Here is a 16723-nt window from a genome sequence, read left to right as displayed (position 1 = left end):
GAGGGTGCTCGGGGAGGAGCATCCTTCCACGCTGACCAGTATGGCGAATCTGGCGTCGACGTACAGGAATCAAGGACGATAGACGGAGGCGGAAGAGCTGTTTGTGCGAGTGATGGAGACGTTCAAGAGGGTGCTCGGGGAAGAGCATCCAGACACGCTGACCAGTATGGCGAATCTGGCATTGACTTAGAAATCCCAAGGTTATAAAGAGCAGGCTATAGGTTTAATGTCTGAGTGTGTGCAATTCCGGCAACAGAAACTTGGAGCCAATCACCCATACACGATATTCTCCCTTCAACTATTGAAAAATTGGCAAGTTTAATAAATAAGATTTTAGTAGCGCTGCATGTATTTTATTTTATTTTATTTCTAAATTTGAGCTTATGAGGAATATATGTTTATACATTTTTTATATTCACTACTCTAATCCTAGCGTCTTCTATAATAGAGGAGGTTGTAGGACATATTTTGATTGCACTAACTAGGTACAAAATTGTAGCTACTTAGTTAAGTATATTACATGGCGATAAGTGGCGTAGGTACATGCAGTTAGTTATATAAACGAGCGGTGCGAGTAGTGACGGCGCCGACCTGTACTGACTACCCCCTTTGTGAGGTGGCGAATATGAGGACGAAGATCAGGCGCTAGCCATTAGTGATGACTACCGGCCAGGGCAAGTAAACGTCGACGTCGACGCATCTTCAAAACATCCATCTCGAGAATAGTAGAGAGCTCTGACTAGGAGAACGCCAACCTCACAGAGCTGCTGGCCATCATCGAAGCAGCTAACTGGCCATGGGCCCATCATGCACTGCCAACGACCAGACAGGCTTCCCAATACCTGCCTCCAGTGTACGGATCTTCTCCAGCTCGCAATTAGCGCTGCTATCAGTACAAAGCTGGAAAGCTAGTGCGTACCAGAAGGTAGTGGCTAGGATCATAAAGAAGCTCTGGCCGAACAATGTCACACTATACTAGATTCTAGGCCATGCAGGACTCGTGGGAACGAGAAGGCTGACAATCCAGTTGGAACATGTCCAGTCTATAGGGGTAAGGGTCAACTTTCATTTGAGTATATAGAACACACTCTAAGCCCCTAGCCTGCTCAAGGCTAAGCCTAGAATTAGACAGGAGTAGTCAACAATGAAGGAGCTAATCTACAATATGAATTGTACCCGTTTACGAGGAATCATCTAAACCCTTTAACAAAAGGGCAAAGGCATTTCCTAGCAACTTTAATGATCCGAGCCTGCGTTGTAAGTCGATGGTCGTCATGTTCGCTTGGACTTATTCTCGAACATAGATTCACTGTGTAGGTGATGGCATGTTATCGGGTGGGCTACGGCAGCATAATAGGCATAATCAACTGCAATAACTGGTTTACCATGCTTTGCTACCTCGGTTTTAGCCCTCTCCTTGTTTTCTTCACGAACCACTGGTTTCCGAATTTCTGAAGAAGGTCCTTAGGAAGCTTCCTGCTTTCCGTCGCGCGGACCCCCCTGAGGTTTTCGTGTGACTTGTTAATCTTGGCCGGCCACGGAAACTTATCTACAAAAACAGGTATCCAAACGTTGGCCCTTCCAGGAGGTGTCTGAGATGAACACCGAAGATCTTGGAGACGCAGGGGCTGGACGTCGACACCGTGGTTATGGCAATGTCGACAACTTGGGCGGTATCTTATTTCATTGCGAGTCTAGAATGGAGCCAAGGCAAATCTCGTCTTAGCTACTCACAACTCCAACACAAGCCCCACGCCCAAATTGGGCACAATGCAAATTTCGAACGTGTAGGGACCACATACAGACTCCATGTATATACAAGCGCAGGCACCTCAAATTGGTATCGACGTTTACTTCCTAAGGCATTGGCACAATATTTCTTGGAGGGCAGGGAGTGTCTTGGTGAAGTCGTGTGTTATCTTGACCTTCGAATTGCAGCGCTTGATTGAGAGAGGGTAAACATTTAGGGAAAGATATACCATATAAAAAATTACAAGGAAACCATAGGCCACTTTGGCTAGGCGTGCTTCCCTATATGTTTGTGTTTTTTTTTTTCGGTCCTATCCGGCTTCCCAGACGTACTTCAAAACTAATATACTGTTCTTCCTAAGAGTGTCAGGTCCATTTATTTATACGGTCTTTCTACAATGCAAAGTGCGAACTAATTTCAAGAGGCTTCGGTGTTTCTTCTTCAGCCTTAGAAATACTAAAGGGTAGTGTGGATTAGTGAGAAGTAGGTGAGTTTGTGGAAATAGCGAAGCTCGACTAGGGATGGCAGTAGAGTGATTTAGTTTGAGAGGTTATCTTGGTAAGAAGCCTATATTACATGCTTGCTTGTAGAATTTTATTACCTACTATTAGCTGAGTCCGATGCTATGCTTTACTACAATTTTCATCTCATAGCAAAAGCTAATATAGCATGGTTGCCCGCTAAGACTCCATTAGCCACCTCGATACCTTATGGTCAAGGCTAATCTCAACTTCTCATGGTTTATGAAGAAAAATTTCACCTCCTCTTCCCCAAACCTCTCTACGCCGCCAGTACCTATCCAAAGAGCTCCCTCACCCACTCATATCCCGGGGTCCTTCCAACTCCATCCCTCAACTCACGATTGATGCGACTTACAAACTCTACATCCTCATTTCCCAGCACAACATCACTACGACCATAAATCGCGACAATCAACGCCTCATTGCTATTCCTCCAAGCGACCTCGAATGCAGATAAGGAAGATCGGTTCACGGAACCCAATTGCGCACCACGAGCACGGGTCTGCTGGAGTAAGCCTCTAATATGTTCTGACGTGGCAGATCTATACGCAGCGTTCGGGGCAAGAGCTTCGGAAGCTGGAAGGACTGGTCGCGAAGCCATGCGCGTGAGAATGCTAGGTCCGATCCGATTGCTCAAGCCTGTGAGGGTACCTCTCGGGAGCGGATGGCCTCGAGACGGGTCTGGGTCTGATGTAGATCTGAGGTTGGCAGAGCTGCTAGAGGACCAATAAGAGTGGCCCCGAATGCTCTCATTGTCGAAGCTACGTAGAGGGAGAGGACGGTGTAAGCCAGAGACAGGAGCGCCTTGGAGTTGGGCCTGCCGACGGGCTTGAACGGCTGCGCGACGTTCAGCAGATGTTGGTACCGGGCCTGGAATGAAGCCCCACACACGGCCGTATGGAGTCACGGTGACGTATCGATCTAGTGGATCCGAGACTGCAGTGTAGTCTTGATGGCTAATGTTGCTACTAGTATTCGCAATGGGAGTCGATATCATCTCGGGTTCGGCTTCTGATTCAGTTTCAACGCGAGTTGAGGTCTCACTAGGCAACTCAGTGGAGCTGTGGAAGGAGGTTGATGCGTCCTCTTCAACGGGAGCTATGGTGTTTGTTCGAGTGGACCCGGAGATGATGTAGTTGAAGCTAGAGACAGTACTCAACCGCCAGCTCGACGCTCCGTCGTCTTGCGTAATACCTCCCATCTCGTCCTCGGTGCAAAGGCTCGATGCAGTTCCATTTGGATGAGTACTCAACATGGTCGGAGATGATGAAGATAGTGGCGCCTGGTGCATGGGAGTGGGTGTGGAAACTGACGGTGGAAGAACATCCTTCTGCACCTGGGCCACACCACTATTTGTACGAGATCTGATATTGAGCGGAGCCGGGCGGTCTGGCGTGTCGGGCGGAAACTCGGCATTCCATGGGGAAGCCGAGGGGAGAGAACCTCGCATTTCCATTGGGCCTGTCGTGGGTGGCAGCGGAAACTCTGGGATTAAAGATGGTGGACTATGGAGTAGACCTGGCCGAGCGGGGACTGGTGACGAGACTGCGCGGGTTGCTGAGACTCGGTTTTGTGTGGGGGCTCCACCGATTCGGTGAGAAGCTCGCCTGAGTGGGGTAGGGCTGTTTGGAGCTCTTGTTCGTGGCTGCGGATTCAGCGTCGGAACCGATCCAGGAATAAATGGTTGAGCGGTGACGGCGATCGCGCTGGACGATAGCGGTGGCGCATCAAGCGTGGATGTCTGGCGCTGACGCTGAAGAGGCATACCTCCCATGGACATCATCGAGAAGTATGGGGCACTGCGAGGGTTCTCAACAGCTTTTATACTAGGTGAAGCTGATGGTGACTTGGGGTCAGGGTAGAATTGCGGCGGTGTCCTAGGGGACCATGTGACTTCAGATACCGCGCGCGTGTGTATTCCCTGGAGAAGACCTGGCGTTTGAGGAACTGGTTTCGCGTACCTTGGACGAAGGTGAATTGTATCTTCAAGTAGTTTGCGCAGGAATGAGTTCGAGATGCGGCTGGTTGGGTAGCCCTATCATTCCCGCCAATGTGTCAGCTTGCGATCAGGTCAAACCCAGTGAATGGCCTCATAGCTCACCTGGTCTAGCGCTAACTCTCGAATATGTTGTTTGGCCTCTTCGTAGTGGTGCCCCTTCTCGCAAATCCAGAAAGTAAACAAAGATAAGTGAACCTCCGAGATTTTCTCCTCGTGAATCTCCTGAGCCAGCTGCGCGACCTCTTGCGATGAGTAGTTGACGTGGAATGAGAAGCCCCGTTCATGCTGGCTAATTGATTGATTCGCCATATTGTCCGCCGAGTGGATGAAGAGGTAGGAGAAAGAGAGCTAATTGTGGGAGGAGCTGATCACCAAACCAAATAATTCGAAGTGAAAACCGCCATGCGGTGCCGGAACACCGCTAAATTTTTAGTTGCGCAGCGAGAAGGAGAGTATTGAAATAGCGGTATAGGAGTAGTCTAGTATTTTGAGTATTTCCGAGCCTCGGCCATTTTAGTGATATAGGTTACAAGATAGTGATGCTTATCATCATGAAAGGTTTGGTGAACCCCGGTCAGACTTAACGGCGAATGACTAAATTGTGACTTGTATTTCCGCTTAGGAAGACACAAGCTAGAGCCTACAGTGGATACCTATTCAGTAGTAATTCATTATTCATTCCCATAAGTATAAGTGTTAGGGCTTTCGCCACTACGTAAATAATGATATATAAAGGGCTGAGTGAAGCGTAGAAACGAATTATAAGAAGAGCCAACTTAGAATTAAAGGGACCTAAATTATACACTAGAGCAGTAAATATTCCAAGTCTGATTACAATAGCATTCTGGGTAGACATAATGGTCCAAGCCTAAAGAAGCTGATCATGGTCTTCATGATTGTCGTGGTGGTCAGAGTGGTCATCGTGATTGTCGCCGTGGTGGTCGTGGTGGTTGTAATGGTTATCTTGATCATAGTACTCATGACCCTTCTTCTATCAGGGATAGTAGTTGTAGGTGATTACACAAAGCTCTCCATGCTTATAGTAACTAACGTTGATGGAACTTTGAGAAATGAGATCGTCGTCCTTGGTAAAGACTTAGTATTGGCCGGCGCTCTAATCTGAGTAGAGAAGCCAACCCCCAGAGGTACTATCGGTGCTTGGCCAGAAAAAGAATAAGGGAGTGGGTTAAGAAAGCTAAGGAGATTGTCGCTCGTATGATAAAAGCTCACAGAAATGGCGTTAGGGGTAGCTGGAATTGCTTGGTGTATTGAAGAACACAGGTGATAGGGTTTACGTAGGCTGGCATAGGAACTTGCTGTCCTGGGTCACGCTGTTAGCGATGAAAATTAACGATCCCGGGAAAGGAGCCTGTCATCTATAGTGTACGCCTGAGTATCATCATCGTCGAAGAAGGTAGAGAGAGGTGGGTCATTCTGATTATTATGCGATAGCAAGCCGTAACTCTCAGAGGTGGGTGGATAACTACCTTCGTAGTATCAATCGTTGAAGAAGAGCGAGAAGAAATGAGGACTTTTGGTTTTTGGGTGCTAGTAGTATTAGCCGTCACCTCGTTCTAATTTTCGTTTTGTTCCAGAAGGTAGCCGGGGAAGATAGCCACGATAGTGGCACTTGCAAGAAAGTAAAGGGTATGACAGCCCTCATATTGGAAAATAGCAGGAAAGGGCGTGAGAGGTACAGAAAGGAATAGTAGGAAAACGCAGCTTAAGCCATGAATGTTTCAATTATCATGAATTGAGTCTGGAGTGATCTTGTTTACTATGAGAAGATGAAGCTTGTTTGCAGATTTCCGAGAAAAGGTGATGGAATGGATGAAAGTGAGCATGCCGTTCTCATGAGGTTACACATTAGCTTCGCTACACTCATAATCGTTGCCAAAATCGGCTAGCGTAGTTGAGCTGACTAGACTGAATTCTATCAGTCTTCCACAAATATCTAGCACCCATCAAACCTGGAGAAGAGAGCCCGCAGCCCTTGGAGCTGGGCTAGGTATCGCCAGCGGCGTCGGGGTTTATGCTTGGAGAATAGTGGTTAGATTAAAGAGGGTATTCTCATTGCTCGATGCATTGAGAAAAATTAGGCTAGGATCTTCATGGTCCAGAGCGGTGAGATCAATTATTGGTAGAAGAGAGCCGGAATACGTCTAGTTGAGGGATGGGAGTTCGGCCTATCCCATCTGTTACTCTTGGCGTTCGTTGACTCAAAATCTGATGCTCTTTTCAATCCAACATAGAATGCTATGGTGTCAAATGTAGGAATATCTGACGCCTGCATTGTTCTTCTCACTCTCAATAGTGCTAAACCTGCTGTTATGCCAGCAGATAGATCTTGGAGAGAATATAGGAGAAGGCTGAGGAGTTTTGAATGATTCAAGGCGACGTCGTTACTTAGGTAATGCTGCCTAAGCATCTAAAGGAATTATATACGCTACGCTAGTACGAAAATTAGAATCTCCCTTGGCGAAGTTGGGCGATATCAAGTTGATCAAATTGGGAGAAGATAGAGATATGTTGAATGAGAAAGTCCGTAGTTCGCGCTTGCCTGATCTGATCGCACTAAATTATTTCGTCTTAGCGCTATTTTCTCACCCCTCCCTCTGCCTTCCACTATGCACTTTTTCGAATACCACAAGGCTTGCCACGAAGCCCTCTTCGTCACAGGCCTCAGTACCAAAGCCTCAGATGAAGAAACAAGGATGTTAGCGCCAGACACAGCCCGGTGGAGCCACAGAGAGCGCCCACGGCATCCTCCCGCTTGTCATGCATCCGGAGGATCGACGCGCTGGCGAATCGCGATGCCATGGCCTCCACCTCTTCGTGACCTTGAATCATCAGCCCTGTGGTGAGCCTTGTAGCACCTCTGACCTTTAGCTATGGGCTCGAAGAGTGTACAAGCTCAGGCAAGCGAATCCTTCCATTTATTATCTTACTTGCAGCTCGACTGCGCTTCGCTTCGTATTTTGTTTTGGTCAGATAATTTGCGACCGCGGCCTTTCGTTTGAAGGAGTACTTCTGCATTGCGTGGCGCTTAAAAACAATGTTACACAACAGCTCCATGCCGCACTCTAGCAGAGGGAAGGTGTACATCGGTCGATGACAACGACTATCTCAAAGCTGGCAGATGACCGCGCGGGAACGCAACGAGCGCAGCTGGTTTGAACCCTCTACGAGTCAAGTTACGAACCACTTTTCAAAAGCCAGGAATTTCACTCACCAGTCACCTGCTCGAACAAGCATCGGGAACCGCTGAACCCTGCTTTAAGGTTATCAATGGTCAGCTCGAGAGTTAAAGGAACTAGAGACATAGTGTGGCGAAGCCAGTATTATCAACACCGGCCGTTCGCTCCTTACCTCTTGGAGGCAAAACCAAGTTCGACAATGATGCCTACTCTGGCTTCTAGGCATTTATTGCCACGAGCTGACGGTACTGTTCTAGGTGATAGGCTCCAAAACGCGCCCAAACCAATCTAATTGGATGGGGTGCCTCTTGTAGTTGAGCCAATGAGAGCCACGAACGCCAACCCTCCATGTTTGTTGCAATGGGGCGGGATCTTCAGCTATTCAAGGAAACAACAAGCGAATGACCCGACTCCGAAGAGAGTGGAAACAGCCGTGTCTTCCTTTTAGCAGCCGCTGTCCACAGATTAAGGCGAGAAGACAGATGAGGGCTGTTTACGTTGGCCAATGAGCATGTTGTAGCTAAGCGCCTCAGCGTTGCCTGGCGTAGCGCACCAATTACAACTCCCCGCGTTTACTCCTTTGTTCCCTCGTCGTCTCCATCATCGGTCAAAGACCCCTCGATTGCAGTCTCAGAAATCAGACCATATTCCAGCGAATACAGGCTTGCTAACGTCTTTGTAGTACTTTACTCGAGCTTCGCGGCACCACCGTCGCCACTGCATTCTCAGTACCCGCAAGCAATCCCAGGCGACCCCAGCACACTGGTACACACTCTGGGCATGGCTTACGGAGTGATACCGCGGACTTTTCATATAACGACTCCACCTGCAGGCATCAAGGCAAGTGTCTGGTAACACAACCTCTCCGTCTCTCGAGGATTTCAATTGCTTCCTCGTGGCTGAAGTCTTTTGTTCCTTTCGTCTGCTTACCACCCATCGTTTATCATATTCTGCTCTCTTCGGATTGTTCCCCACTTAAACAGCAGCTCCTCTTCAAAGGGGCTTCTCACCTCCGCTCACAGTCAATCCCTTAGCCTCGTTGTTTCTGTCTCTCCTCCCTTTTCAGTATACTTGCTTCAAGACGCTTTACTGTCTGCATTCAATCGATTGATTCCGCAATGGATGCTTTTCGTAAGGGAACCCAATCGCCTCCTCCAAACTCTCCTCCTAATTCAGCCTCGACATTTGGATCGAGACGGAGCAAATTCTTCATGCCACTATCCAACCATGGCATGCCAAAAACACCACTCCCAACATCGCCAAAAGGCAGCATCCGATCTCATCGCTTCGGAAGTCTGAAGTCACCTGTTTCGCCAGGTCCGGCTTCGCCACCGTTATCCCCTCCAATGTCCCCCCCAATGTCAGCTAGGTCATTCGGTACCTTCATTGAGTCGGCGCCATCTACACCTGCGTTTTCTCCCCGACCCCTATCTTCTCACTGGGATAGCTCTACCTTAGTACTATTATCACCATTATCGCCACAATCAGCACCAAAAAGCCCAACCGATCCCAGTCCAGTAGAGCCAGAATGGGAAATGATGCCACCGAGTCGCAGACCTGCGCCTGAAGAGTTGTTCAGACCGGAGCAACTATCTCCCAGGCCAGCCTCCGACCCATTTGTTCCGCCCAAGCCATGGTATCCCGCCAAACGCGTAGACGACCCTTCGCAGAAGGAAAACCAGCCACCGACATCGGGTGAGACTACTGAAGACGCGGACGCGGAAGGAAACGCAAGAGAAGAGCAGTCGAATTCGGCTGCTTTCGGCAAGCTAGCGACGAGGATGAAGTCAATCCTTCGCAGGAAGGCACCTGGCGAAAAGAAGATCAAGAAGCAGAGACGGCATGAACAGGACTTGGATTACATGGAGGATGTCCATTGGTCGGAGATGTGAGGAAGAAGCCTTTCAACGTCTGCCGCAATCCATTTCAGAACCGTCGTACACCGTGCTAAAGGCTTCAACTACATCTACTGCCTGGCACAATATGCATACCTCCACTGCTGGCGAATTACTCTCTCGCCCTTTCCTTATTTAACCCTTTTCCTATTTCCTCAACTCTCTCGTCTCGCTCGCTCTCTATTCTCTGAACAAATTGTTGAGCCAAAAGTGCTCGCTTTAATCGATCCTTTAGATCAGACCAGACCTTTCCTTCTCGTCGGTGCGCACATTCTCTTTTCTCTCGCCGGACTGGATCAACTCGCTTGTTGCTGGTCACCATGAGTTTCCTTTACCGGAGTATATGGAAAGGGATTGTTGGTTGGCGTTTACCGGATGCTGGGTATGGAGGAAATAAATGTTGCGGGGCGTTTGGTATCTTATCTGATAGTCGTTCGGGCTGGGTATAATTTGATTTTCAGTGCGTGGGATGGTTCGAGAGGCCCACGAGAAAGTGAGAGAGAAGCCGCTATCTCACCTCACCTCGACAGCAGAAGATAGACAGACTATAGTCGACTTATATCTCAATCCTATCTTATTCTATCAAGCTAGAAGGCGGACAGACACAATACAAGGTTACTTCTGTTTCTACTTCTCCTTCTGCCACTATTATCCCAGCTCCCTTTCCTCTCGCCCACTCGCTCGCTTATCTCTCTCTCTCCCGCTTGCTTGCGCGCTCGCCTTGCCCACTCATCCCGCCTCCAACCTAGCTCCACCCCCACCGCCACTTCCACCAGAGCCATCTAGACTTCTAACCACAATCCAGAACATGACTGTAATCAACGAGGTTTCCCATCTTCCTACCTAATGCAGTAGATTGATGGTTTTGGATGCGGGTGACTATGCAACCCGTATAGTATGATGTCGAATGATGCGCACGACACACGGATTTGTCTAAGGTATCTTTCTATGGATGGGAATGTGGAGGTAGGGGTTAGCAATGTTTTGCTTCTTCTCAGCGGTGGCGGAATTGCTCGCCCGCCAGGGAATGCGGTTGGTTCTTGGTTCTTTGAACTGTATCATCTTGATGAAAGCTGAAGGCTACGGGATTGTATCTGGGAACGCTTGCAGCGTTGTGGGGGCGTTTGGCACGTACCGGGGTTGTAGATGTGTATACTGCGTCGAGTCAGACCTAGAGTTTGGAGTCCAAATGGTTGGATGCAGTGCGGCGTTGGAAGTCTGGACATTAGCGCGGCTTTCGATGCGTGCACGACTGTGTTATGTTGTGCTGTGCCGTGCTGTGCCGCTAAGTGTTCCCGAGTTCACTTCGGTAAGTTCATTTGGTTGGATGGATGTCTGGATGGATGGTGTGATATATTCCAAGGCCCCCATCCCATCAAGAAGCTACAGGGCCGCATCCGCCAGAGCGAGAACGGATATCTCACCACCATGACAGCATCACAATGTACATACCTAGAGAGGTATCGTGGTTCCAGAGCATTCCCATTGTGTTCGGCATTGTTTTTTTTTCCCCCCGGCTGTCAGAAGGAGTAGGTTGATGGATTGAATGCAATGCAGGTAGGGCGGGCGAGAATGTCTCTGCTATGCTTGCCTAGAACAAAATGTGGATCTGGGTGTTTAAAGCGATACTATAGACCTTGGCCCTGCGGGTATGAGCATGGATGTTAGGGCTGTGAAAAAGTAGATGGGTTAGAGACGTGTGAATGTGGACGTCGCAATTGCAGTGTATTGAGCACAACGGCTTGTAGGTGTTCTGTAATAATCAGGGCTTTCGCGGGTGGAAGATTCCTCACCAGTTCCCAGTGAAAAACTCAATCTTCTATCCTCGCGTCTAACTTCCCACTCGCCCTGCGATGGGGTGGCCCCGATTATCGCCACTCCCCGTCGACATCTAGCTCAGATCCAAGCTGGATTTGGGACGGCAAGTAGGCAACGACAGTAGCTTTCAAAAGATCAATTCCCAAGATTTTTAGGCATTGCGGCATTGTAGGACCGAGCTTATTGCATGAACGAAGGCGGGAGGAGCCTTGCAAGGAATCCTTACCTCGCACGACTTAGCGAAATTCGGAAGAAGGGAGTTGCTATTCTCTCTCGTTTTCGAGGTCCGCCAGAGGACGCGTAAGGGGAGGTGCCGAAGGGCCATTAGGGGAGGAACGAGGGATGGATGACAAAACAACCTACACTGCCGAGTTCTAAATCTGGAAGGCTCCAACCTGGGAGAATTGCCTTGAGCTCGATTAACGTCCTTTCTAGTGGATATCAGCTCCGCCATTCGCAATCTACCGTTAATGCTGGATGAAAGACATCAACGAGAGGCAATAAAGGTTTTCAGGGAGGCACCTGCTGTATCAGGAGTCGGAACGCAGCGGATGAGCACGGTTGACACGTAGCTAGCTTCTGTCATCTTGTCATCTTTGCTAGAGTCGATCCCTCAGCGTCTTTCACCAACGCGAGGCAGCAGGTTTTAAGGCAGCTTGATCGAGAGTGATAGGCTTCGGTCTTTATGGCGACAACATGGACTGAAATCGGGAGATGAATTGAATGGGCCGAGTCACGTGCAGCTAGCCTGAAACGGACGAGGATCTGCAGGAACACCCTCGAAAATCTAGATCCCCGAAACCCGAGTTGAGCAGGCCTGGACTGGACGTGCAGCATCAACAGCGGAAGGTCTGGAAAGGGGCTGAGGTTGGACCGTCGATACCGGCATGTCCAGCTTCGCAGCGAAGGCAGCAATCTGGCAGAGCAGCGGTGCGGTGACATGGTGGAAGGGTGATTGCGGGTTGTGCGGGCTGTGATGCGCGGACGGGATCACGGTTCGTGTGCGAGGGTGACCGCCTCCAAAATGTCGCAGACGCGCACCAGGCCAGGTCATGGCTCTGCTCGCAGGCTCCCAACACAGTCGACATGGTCCGCAACAAAGCAAAGCGCGCGTGCAGCGGACAGGACAAAGCGAGCGACATGCAGGCGGAGGCATGGACTGGCGGTGCGCGTTTCTTTGTTCATTTGGGGCGCGTTGGGGGGGTTTGATGCAAGGGAGCTGGGAGAGGGATGGGCGAGGCAGGAAGCTGAGCGGAGTGAGGAGAATCAAGATGGCCCAAACAATGCCCTGCGCTTAGCTTCTGATTAGCCCACCAAGCAGTGCGACACGGACGACCAGAGCAGCGCACCCCAGCGATGCGCAGACACTGCAGAACAGCGATGCACGCAGCGAGCAGAAATAAAAATGAAGAACTCCGTTCACAGCACTGCTCGAGAGGGCCATCTGGAGAGAGATCCGTTCGGGGTTAGCGGCTTGGCGCGAGTTTTGTCGACTTCGCGGATTCTGGAAGTTAGCGATCAAGCCCTGAGCCAGCGCCGCAAATGAACCGGAACCCTTCTTAGAACATCATGCACCACCACGCCCCAGGCTCATCCCCCCGACTCTTTCATCCGCCTTGCTACCCGTCCTTCTCCCCTTCGCTCCACTCCCCATCGCCATCGCCATCGCCATCACCCATCGCGAGCCCATGCACGAGACTGCCATCACGGCCGCGGCCCCTTAACCTCCACGTTTGCCGTTGGCCCAGCCACAAGACCTTGGGCAGGCGCGCCGACAATACGCAACGCTGACTGACAATAAAATCCCTGGGCCCGCCCACGAACCACGAACCACGCCATCAACCCAACACTCCGCCATCGCAGAGCGCCTTTTCCCGCAACACCATCATCGTCGCCCGCTGCGACATCTGCCAAAATGCCGGCTCCCACGCCAAAGACCAAGACAGTCATCCTCAAGCTGTCTCCGGACAGCCTGCTGAGTTTCCCCCATGAGCCAGTCTCATCACGAAAGCCATCACAGTCGCGCTCAAAGTCGACTTCCTCATCGGAAACACCCATTCCGGCCGCCGTCGAGCCACCGACGCCCTCCGAGAACCCGTCCGAGTCCGCTGCCACGCCCGTCGTCAACGGCTCGAGCACACCATCGAGCACGCTGGCACCGCCAGCTGCCGGGTCCAAGCGAAAAGGGATCCCCGGCCCAAAGCCAGGGACCAAGAGGGGTGCGGCAGCCCTCACTCCAGATGGCCTCCCTCGCCCGCGAGGCAAGCCAGGCCCGAAAAAGAAACAGAAACTGTAAGTGCCAGCGCCGTCTTGTCGTTAGGAGCAATGTCTCGTGGCATTACCCACTTTTCAACAATCCCCCTGTTTGCTTGCTCGTCGGTCCTATCTCTTCCCCTCCCCCTTCTTCTGCAGTACATACCCCACACCCCGCCAAATCCTCCAATCCACCACCGGCCGAATGCTAACTTGATCACAGAGGCGATATGATCAACGACCCACTCGCCAAAGGCCCCTTCGCCGCTTCCGCACCTGCCCAGAAGCTCGGCCCAAAGGCCAACCAAGGCGCCATCAACGCGGGTCTCCGTGCCCTCGACCGGACTGGAAAACCTTGCAGGAAGTGGGAGAAGAAGGTGTTCTCAGTCAAAAGCTTTACTGGTGTCCATTGGACGGTCCCCAGCTGGCGAGCACCCAAGCGATCTGCTGTCTTTGCCGAAGACGTCAAGAGCGACACGACAGGATCAAGCGACAGCAAGGTCAAGGACGAGAGTAGCGCAATCAGCGAGAAGAGCACTAGCAATGTCGATGGCGATGCTACGCCCATGGCTCCGCCGCCGGTCAACGGCTTAATGAGCTCACCCCCTCCTGTCGCTGCCGCTTCGTAGGCGTGCTTCCACTATTCTACATAGTATAGCTGCTTCCGATGCCTTCTCAAGCATTGACACTCACCGCCACACCGTCACACCGCCACACCGACACACCGACACACTGACACACCTCTCTCGAAGCGCCTTTACCTTCTCCAATTAGTCTTATCCACTCCTTACCCAGAGCCAATCTCGTTAGAACCCGGTTCTGACTCTAAAGAATGATTCCACGAGTACCGACGTGGCGTTAAGCTCCCCTATGAGACCTATCTATACTACATCGATATCTGCGCGGCCCAACGCGTAGCATCTTTACCCACGAAGTTGCATCGGCTGACTTGCCAAACGGGCGCCCCTTGTCTTGGATTTCACTTCTCGGTCGTGTTTTTCTATTTTCATTTCTTTGAGCATGTCTGGCGTTTGGGACATCATGGGGCATTCTAGAGCCAAACGGGATTTCTCAATATGGTGTTTGCATTGGCGGAGGGAGTGGCTGGCTTCGTTTCGATCTGGCGCGTGACTGCTGGTAGGCCGGAACTTGGAGGATGGATGGGTCAGGGATATGCCGGCGCATAGCAGGCAGATCAATCACGATGTATTTGTATAACAGCCAGTTCTAGAAAACGAGATTTCGTGGTTATTTCTCGCATGCTTATTCCCCTATGAAAAGTAGAGTTCGCGCGGTGCTAGATGTCGTTATCGCTTTACTGCAGGCCAAATGCGGGGAGCGAGGTCCGCCGCTTCGGCAACCATCGACAGCACGTCTTCCATGTTCCTGCAACTTCATTGACACGCCCTCAACCACCCAGCGGGCCCTAGCTCCCCGCCCCCCAGCCTCCCTTAAAGCTCCAAACAATGTATGTATTTGCGGAGACGGCACAGGGAAACGTGTGCCACATTCGTTGAACAGGAGTCCTACCGACGTCACCCAGCAACGAAGCATACATAGTCCATCGACGACCACCATCCCGACACGTCCTCCAACTGGCGCTTTCCACGCTCCAACACTCTCTGGACCCAAGGGCTGCTTACTTGCCGCCTCTCTCATTCTTCCCACACCCTCTGTCTAGCGTGATCGTACGCCGGGCCGTTCTTTTCGCTCGTCCAGACATCCAAAGCCGCTCGTCCTCTCGGCCCGGCCACGGCAGCTCCAGCGCCCACCACTGTAACCACAGTCATGTTCCGGCGGTCGTCATACGCTTCGGTAGCCGCGGGAAGCGCTGCCGGCAGTAGCCAGTCACAGGCCTTTGCTCCAACGCGGTCCGGTGCCTTCTCCCACCTGGTGAATACCAACTCCAACTCCGGCCCGCAAGCAGCACACTCGTCGATAAATCACCCGCGACACCAATCCCGAACTATCGACGCCGACGGCCATTACAATAGCATGTCTACATCGTGGGGCCGCGCCGCGCCGTTGCCGTCGTATTCGAGTCAGTTTGGCTATCTGAATGGGTTTGGGGGTGCGGGTCAGGACGGATTGGCGTCGTCGTCTTTCTTTGTGCCGTCGTACCTGCGGGGATCGAAATATGCAGAGAAGCTGGAGGAGGCGCATCGGGCGAAGATGGCGGCGCAGCGGGAATACAGGTCAAATCACTCGTCAAACGCAGGATCGTTATCGACAAGTTCCAGCAGCGTCAATCTCCATAAGATGGTCCCCTCGCATCGCGGCATGACGCATGATATCATCGAAAGGGCACCCGTGCAAGTGGACGAGCCAATCGCGCCGTGGCCGACGAGGTGGAGCGACACGGACAAATACGCGCAGTTGGAGGTGCTCGAGGATGGGCGGAATGCTAAGTTCTCTGGCACGCAGAAGTCGCACGATGAGGCTGCTTCGGTGCGTGCAGACTTCCCCATGCCACGGCAATGTGGCATATATTATTATGAGGTCACGGTGGTGACCAAGGGCAAAGATGGGTAGGATACCCTTTTCTTAACTTCAAGCTGCACGCTGACAATCCTTTGAGCAGAATGATTGGTGTCGGATTTTCAGGCCCCAAAGTTCCCCTCAGCAGGATACCGGGATGGGAGCCGGAGTCATATGCATATCACGGTGATGATGGACAGTCCTTCAGCAATACAACCTCCGGGAAGCCTTTCGGGCCCAAGTTTGGAACGTTGGACGTTATTGGCTGTGGTATAAATTTCCGGACCGGCACGGCATTCTTTACTAAGAATGGCGTTTTTATTGGCAAGTGTTGCACGTTCTGAGATGCGGCGTTCACTGACTCCAATAGGCAATGCTTTCAAGGATCTGAAGACAGATCGGCTGTATTATCCAACAGTCGGCATGAAGAAACCACAGGAGACTCTCAGAGCCAATTTTGGCCAGGAACCCTTCGCTTTCGATATCGACAAAATGGTCCAGGTAGACAAGATCCATCCCCTTCGTCTAGATCAGCCACTAACCCCCCCTTGCCAGGCTGAGAAGGAATCAATACAGGCCGAAATATCCAAAGTAAGAGTGAGCATCACAGACAAAGACAAGGTCACGCGAGATGAAACCGCCCTCGTCCACGAACTCGTCTCCCAATACCTCGCACACGACGGCTACGTAGAAACCGCGCGCGCCTTCTCAGAAGAAGTCGTAGAAGAATCAAGAGCTCTCGCTAACGACGATTCTGCCGATGTCGAATATATGACTGCGGAGGAAGATCTCGATGCCATAAATCGACAACG

The 16723-nt window shown here is 51.2% G+C and overlaps 8 protein-coding genes across 8 annotated transcripts in view; 6 read left to right on the top strand and 2 right to left on the bottom strand.

Annotated features, from left to right (window-relative positions):
- The window catches only part of BDR25DRAFT_278738 (uncharacterized protein), a 4641-nt gene extending 4292 nt beyond the window's left edge, over positions 1-349 (top strand). Inside the window, exon 8 of the mRNA XM_033687702.1 lies at positions 1-349. Within this exon, the coding sequence (XP_033552828.1) occupies positions 1-82 (82 nt within the window). The 3' untranslated portion in view covers positions 83-349.
- Positions 350-520: 171 nt separating this feature from the next.
- On the top strand, positions 521-2269 carry BDR25DRAFT_350266 (uncharacterized protein; the record flags this gene model as incomplete). The annotated part of the gene is made up of 12 exons (XM_033694675.1): positions 521-539; positions 617-725; positions 765-911; positions 950-964; positions 1012-1073; positions 1139-1311; positions 1410-1511; positions 1586-1673; positions 1711-1910; positions 1955-2041; positions 2077-2182; positions 2238-2269. 12 exons carry the CDS (start codon positions 521-523, stop codon positions 2267-2269), a joined length of 1140 nt encoding a protein of 379 aa, XP_033552827.1.
- A 111-nt stretch (positions 2270-2380) lies between these two features.
- Positions 2381-4579, bottom strand: BDR25DRAFT_379620 (uncharacterized protein; the record flags this gene model as incomplete). Its single annotated transcript, XM_033697621.1, has 3 exons — positions 2381-2383; positions 2627-4306; positions 4373-4579. The coding sequence occupies 3 exons, from the start codon at positions 4577-4579 to the stop codon at positions 2381-2383; spliced, it is 1890 nt and encodes a 629-aa protein (XP_033552826.1).
- A 574-nt stretch (positions 4580-5153) lies between these two features.
- BDR25DRAFT_350264 (uncharacterized protein) lies at positions 5154-6369 on the top strand (the record flags this gene model as incomplete). Its single annotated transcript, XM_033694674.1, has 10 exons — positions 5154-5283; positions 5339-5358; positions 5398-5451; positions 5521-5595; positions 5636-5684; positions 5723-5741; positions 5781-5956; positions 6029-6128; positions 6178-6319; positions 6361-6369. The coding sequence occupies 10 exons, from the start codon at positions 5154-5156 to the stop codon at positions 6367-6369; spliced, it is 774 nt and encodes a 257-aa protein (XP_033552825.1).
- Positions 6370-6404: 35 nt separating this feature from the next.
- On the bottom strand, positions 6405-7306 carry BDR25DRAFT_350263 (uncharacterized protein; the record flags this gene model as incomplete). The annotated part of the gene is made up of 6 exons (XM_033694673.1): positions 6405-6686; positions 6721-6844; positions 6878-6965; positions 7000-7110; positions 7154-7183; positions 7219-7306. The coding sequence occupies 6 exons, from the start codon at positions 7304-7306 to the stop codon at positions 6405-6407; spliced, it is 723 nt and encodes a 240-aa protein (XP_033552824.1).
- Positions 7307-8678: 1372 nt separating this feature from the next.
- Positions 8679-9359, top strand: BDR25DRAFT_212090 (uncharacterized protein; the record flags this gene model as incomplete). The annotated part of the gene is made up of 1 exon (XM_033684708.1): positions 8679-9359. One exon carries the CDS (start codon positions 8679-8681, stop codon positions 9357-9359), a length of 681 nt encoding a protein of 226 aa, XP_033552823.1.
- A 3340-nt stretch (positions 9360-12699) lies between these two features.
- Positions 12700-14146, top strand: BDR25DRAFT_89697 (uncharacterized protein). Its single transcript, XM_033699208.1, has 2 exons — positions 12700-13472; positions 13657-14146. The coding sequence occupies exons 1-2, from the start codon at positions 13096-13098 to the stop codon at positions 14060-14062; spliced, it is 783 nt and encodes a 260-aa protein (XP_033552822.1). The 5' UTR covers positions 12700-13095; the 3' UTR covers positions 14063-14146.
- Positions 14147-15221: 1075 nt separating this feature from the next.
- Positions 15222-16723, top strand: part of BDR25DRAFT_322347 (ran-binding protein) — a gene marked incomplete at both ends in the record, with an annotated part of 2411 nt that continues 909 nt past the window's right edge. The window contains 5 exons of the mRNA XM_033692027.1: positions 15222-15961; positions 16012-16235; positions 16282-16412; positions 16467-16502; positions 16533-16673. Coding sequence (XP_033552821.1) covers positions 15222-15961; positions 16012-16235; positions 16282-16412; positions 16467-16502; positions 16533-16673 — 1272 coding nt within the window. The remainder of the gene's footprint in view (positions 15962-16011; positions 16236-16281; positions 16413-16466; positions 16503-16532; positions 16674-16723) is intronic.

The sequence above is a fragment of the Lindgomyces ingoldianus genome (assembly GCF_010093535.1).
Source record: "Lindgomyces ingoldianus strain ATCC 200398 unplaced genomic scaffold BDR25scaffold_4, whole genome shotgun sequence".
NCBI lineage: Eukaryota > Fungi > Ascomycota > Dothideomycetes > Pleosporales > Lindgomycetaceae > Lindgomyces > Lindgomyces ingoldianus.
This window is presented reverse-complemented; position numbering and strand designations above follow the sequence as displayed.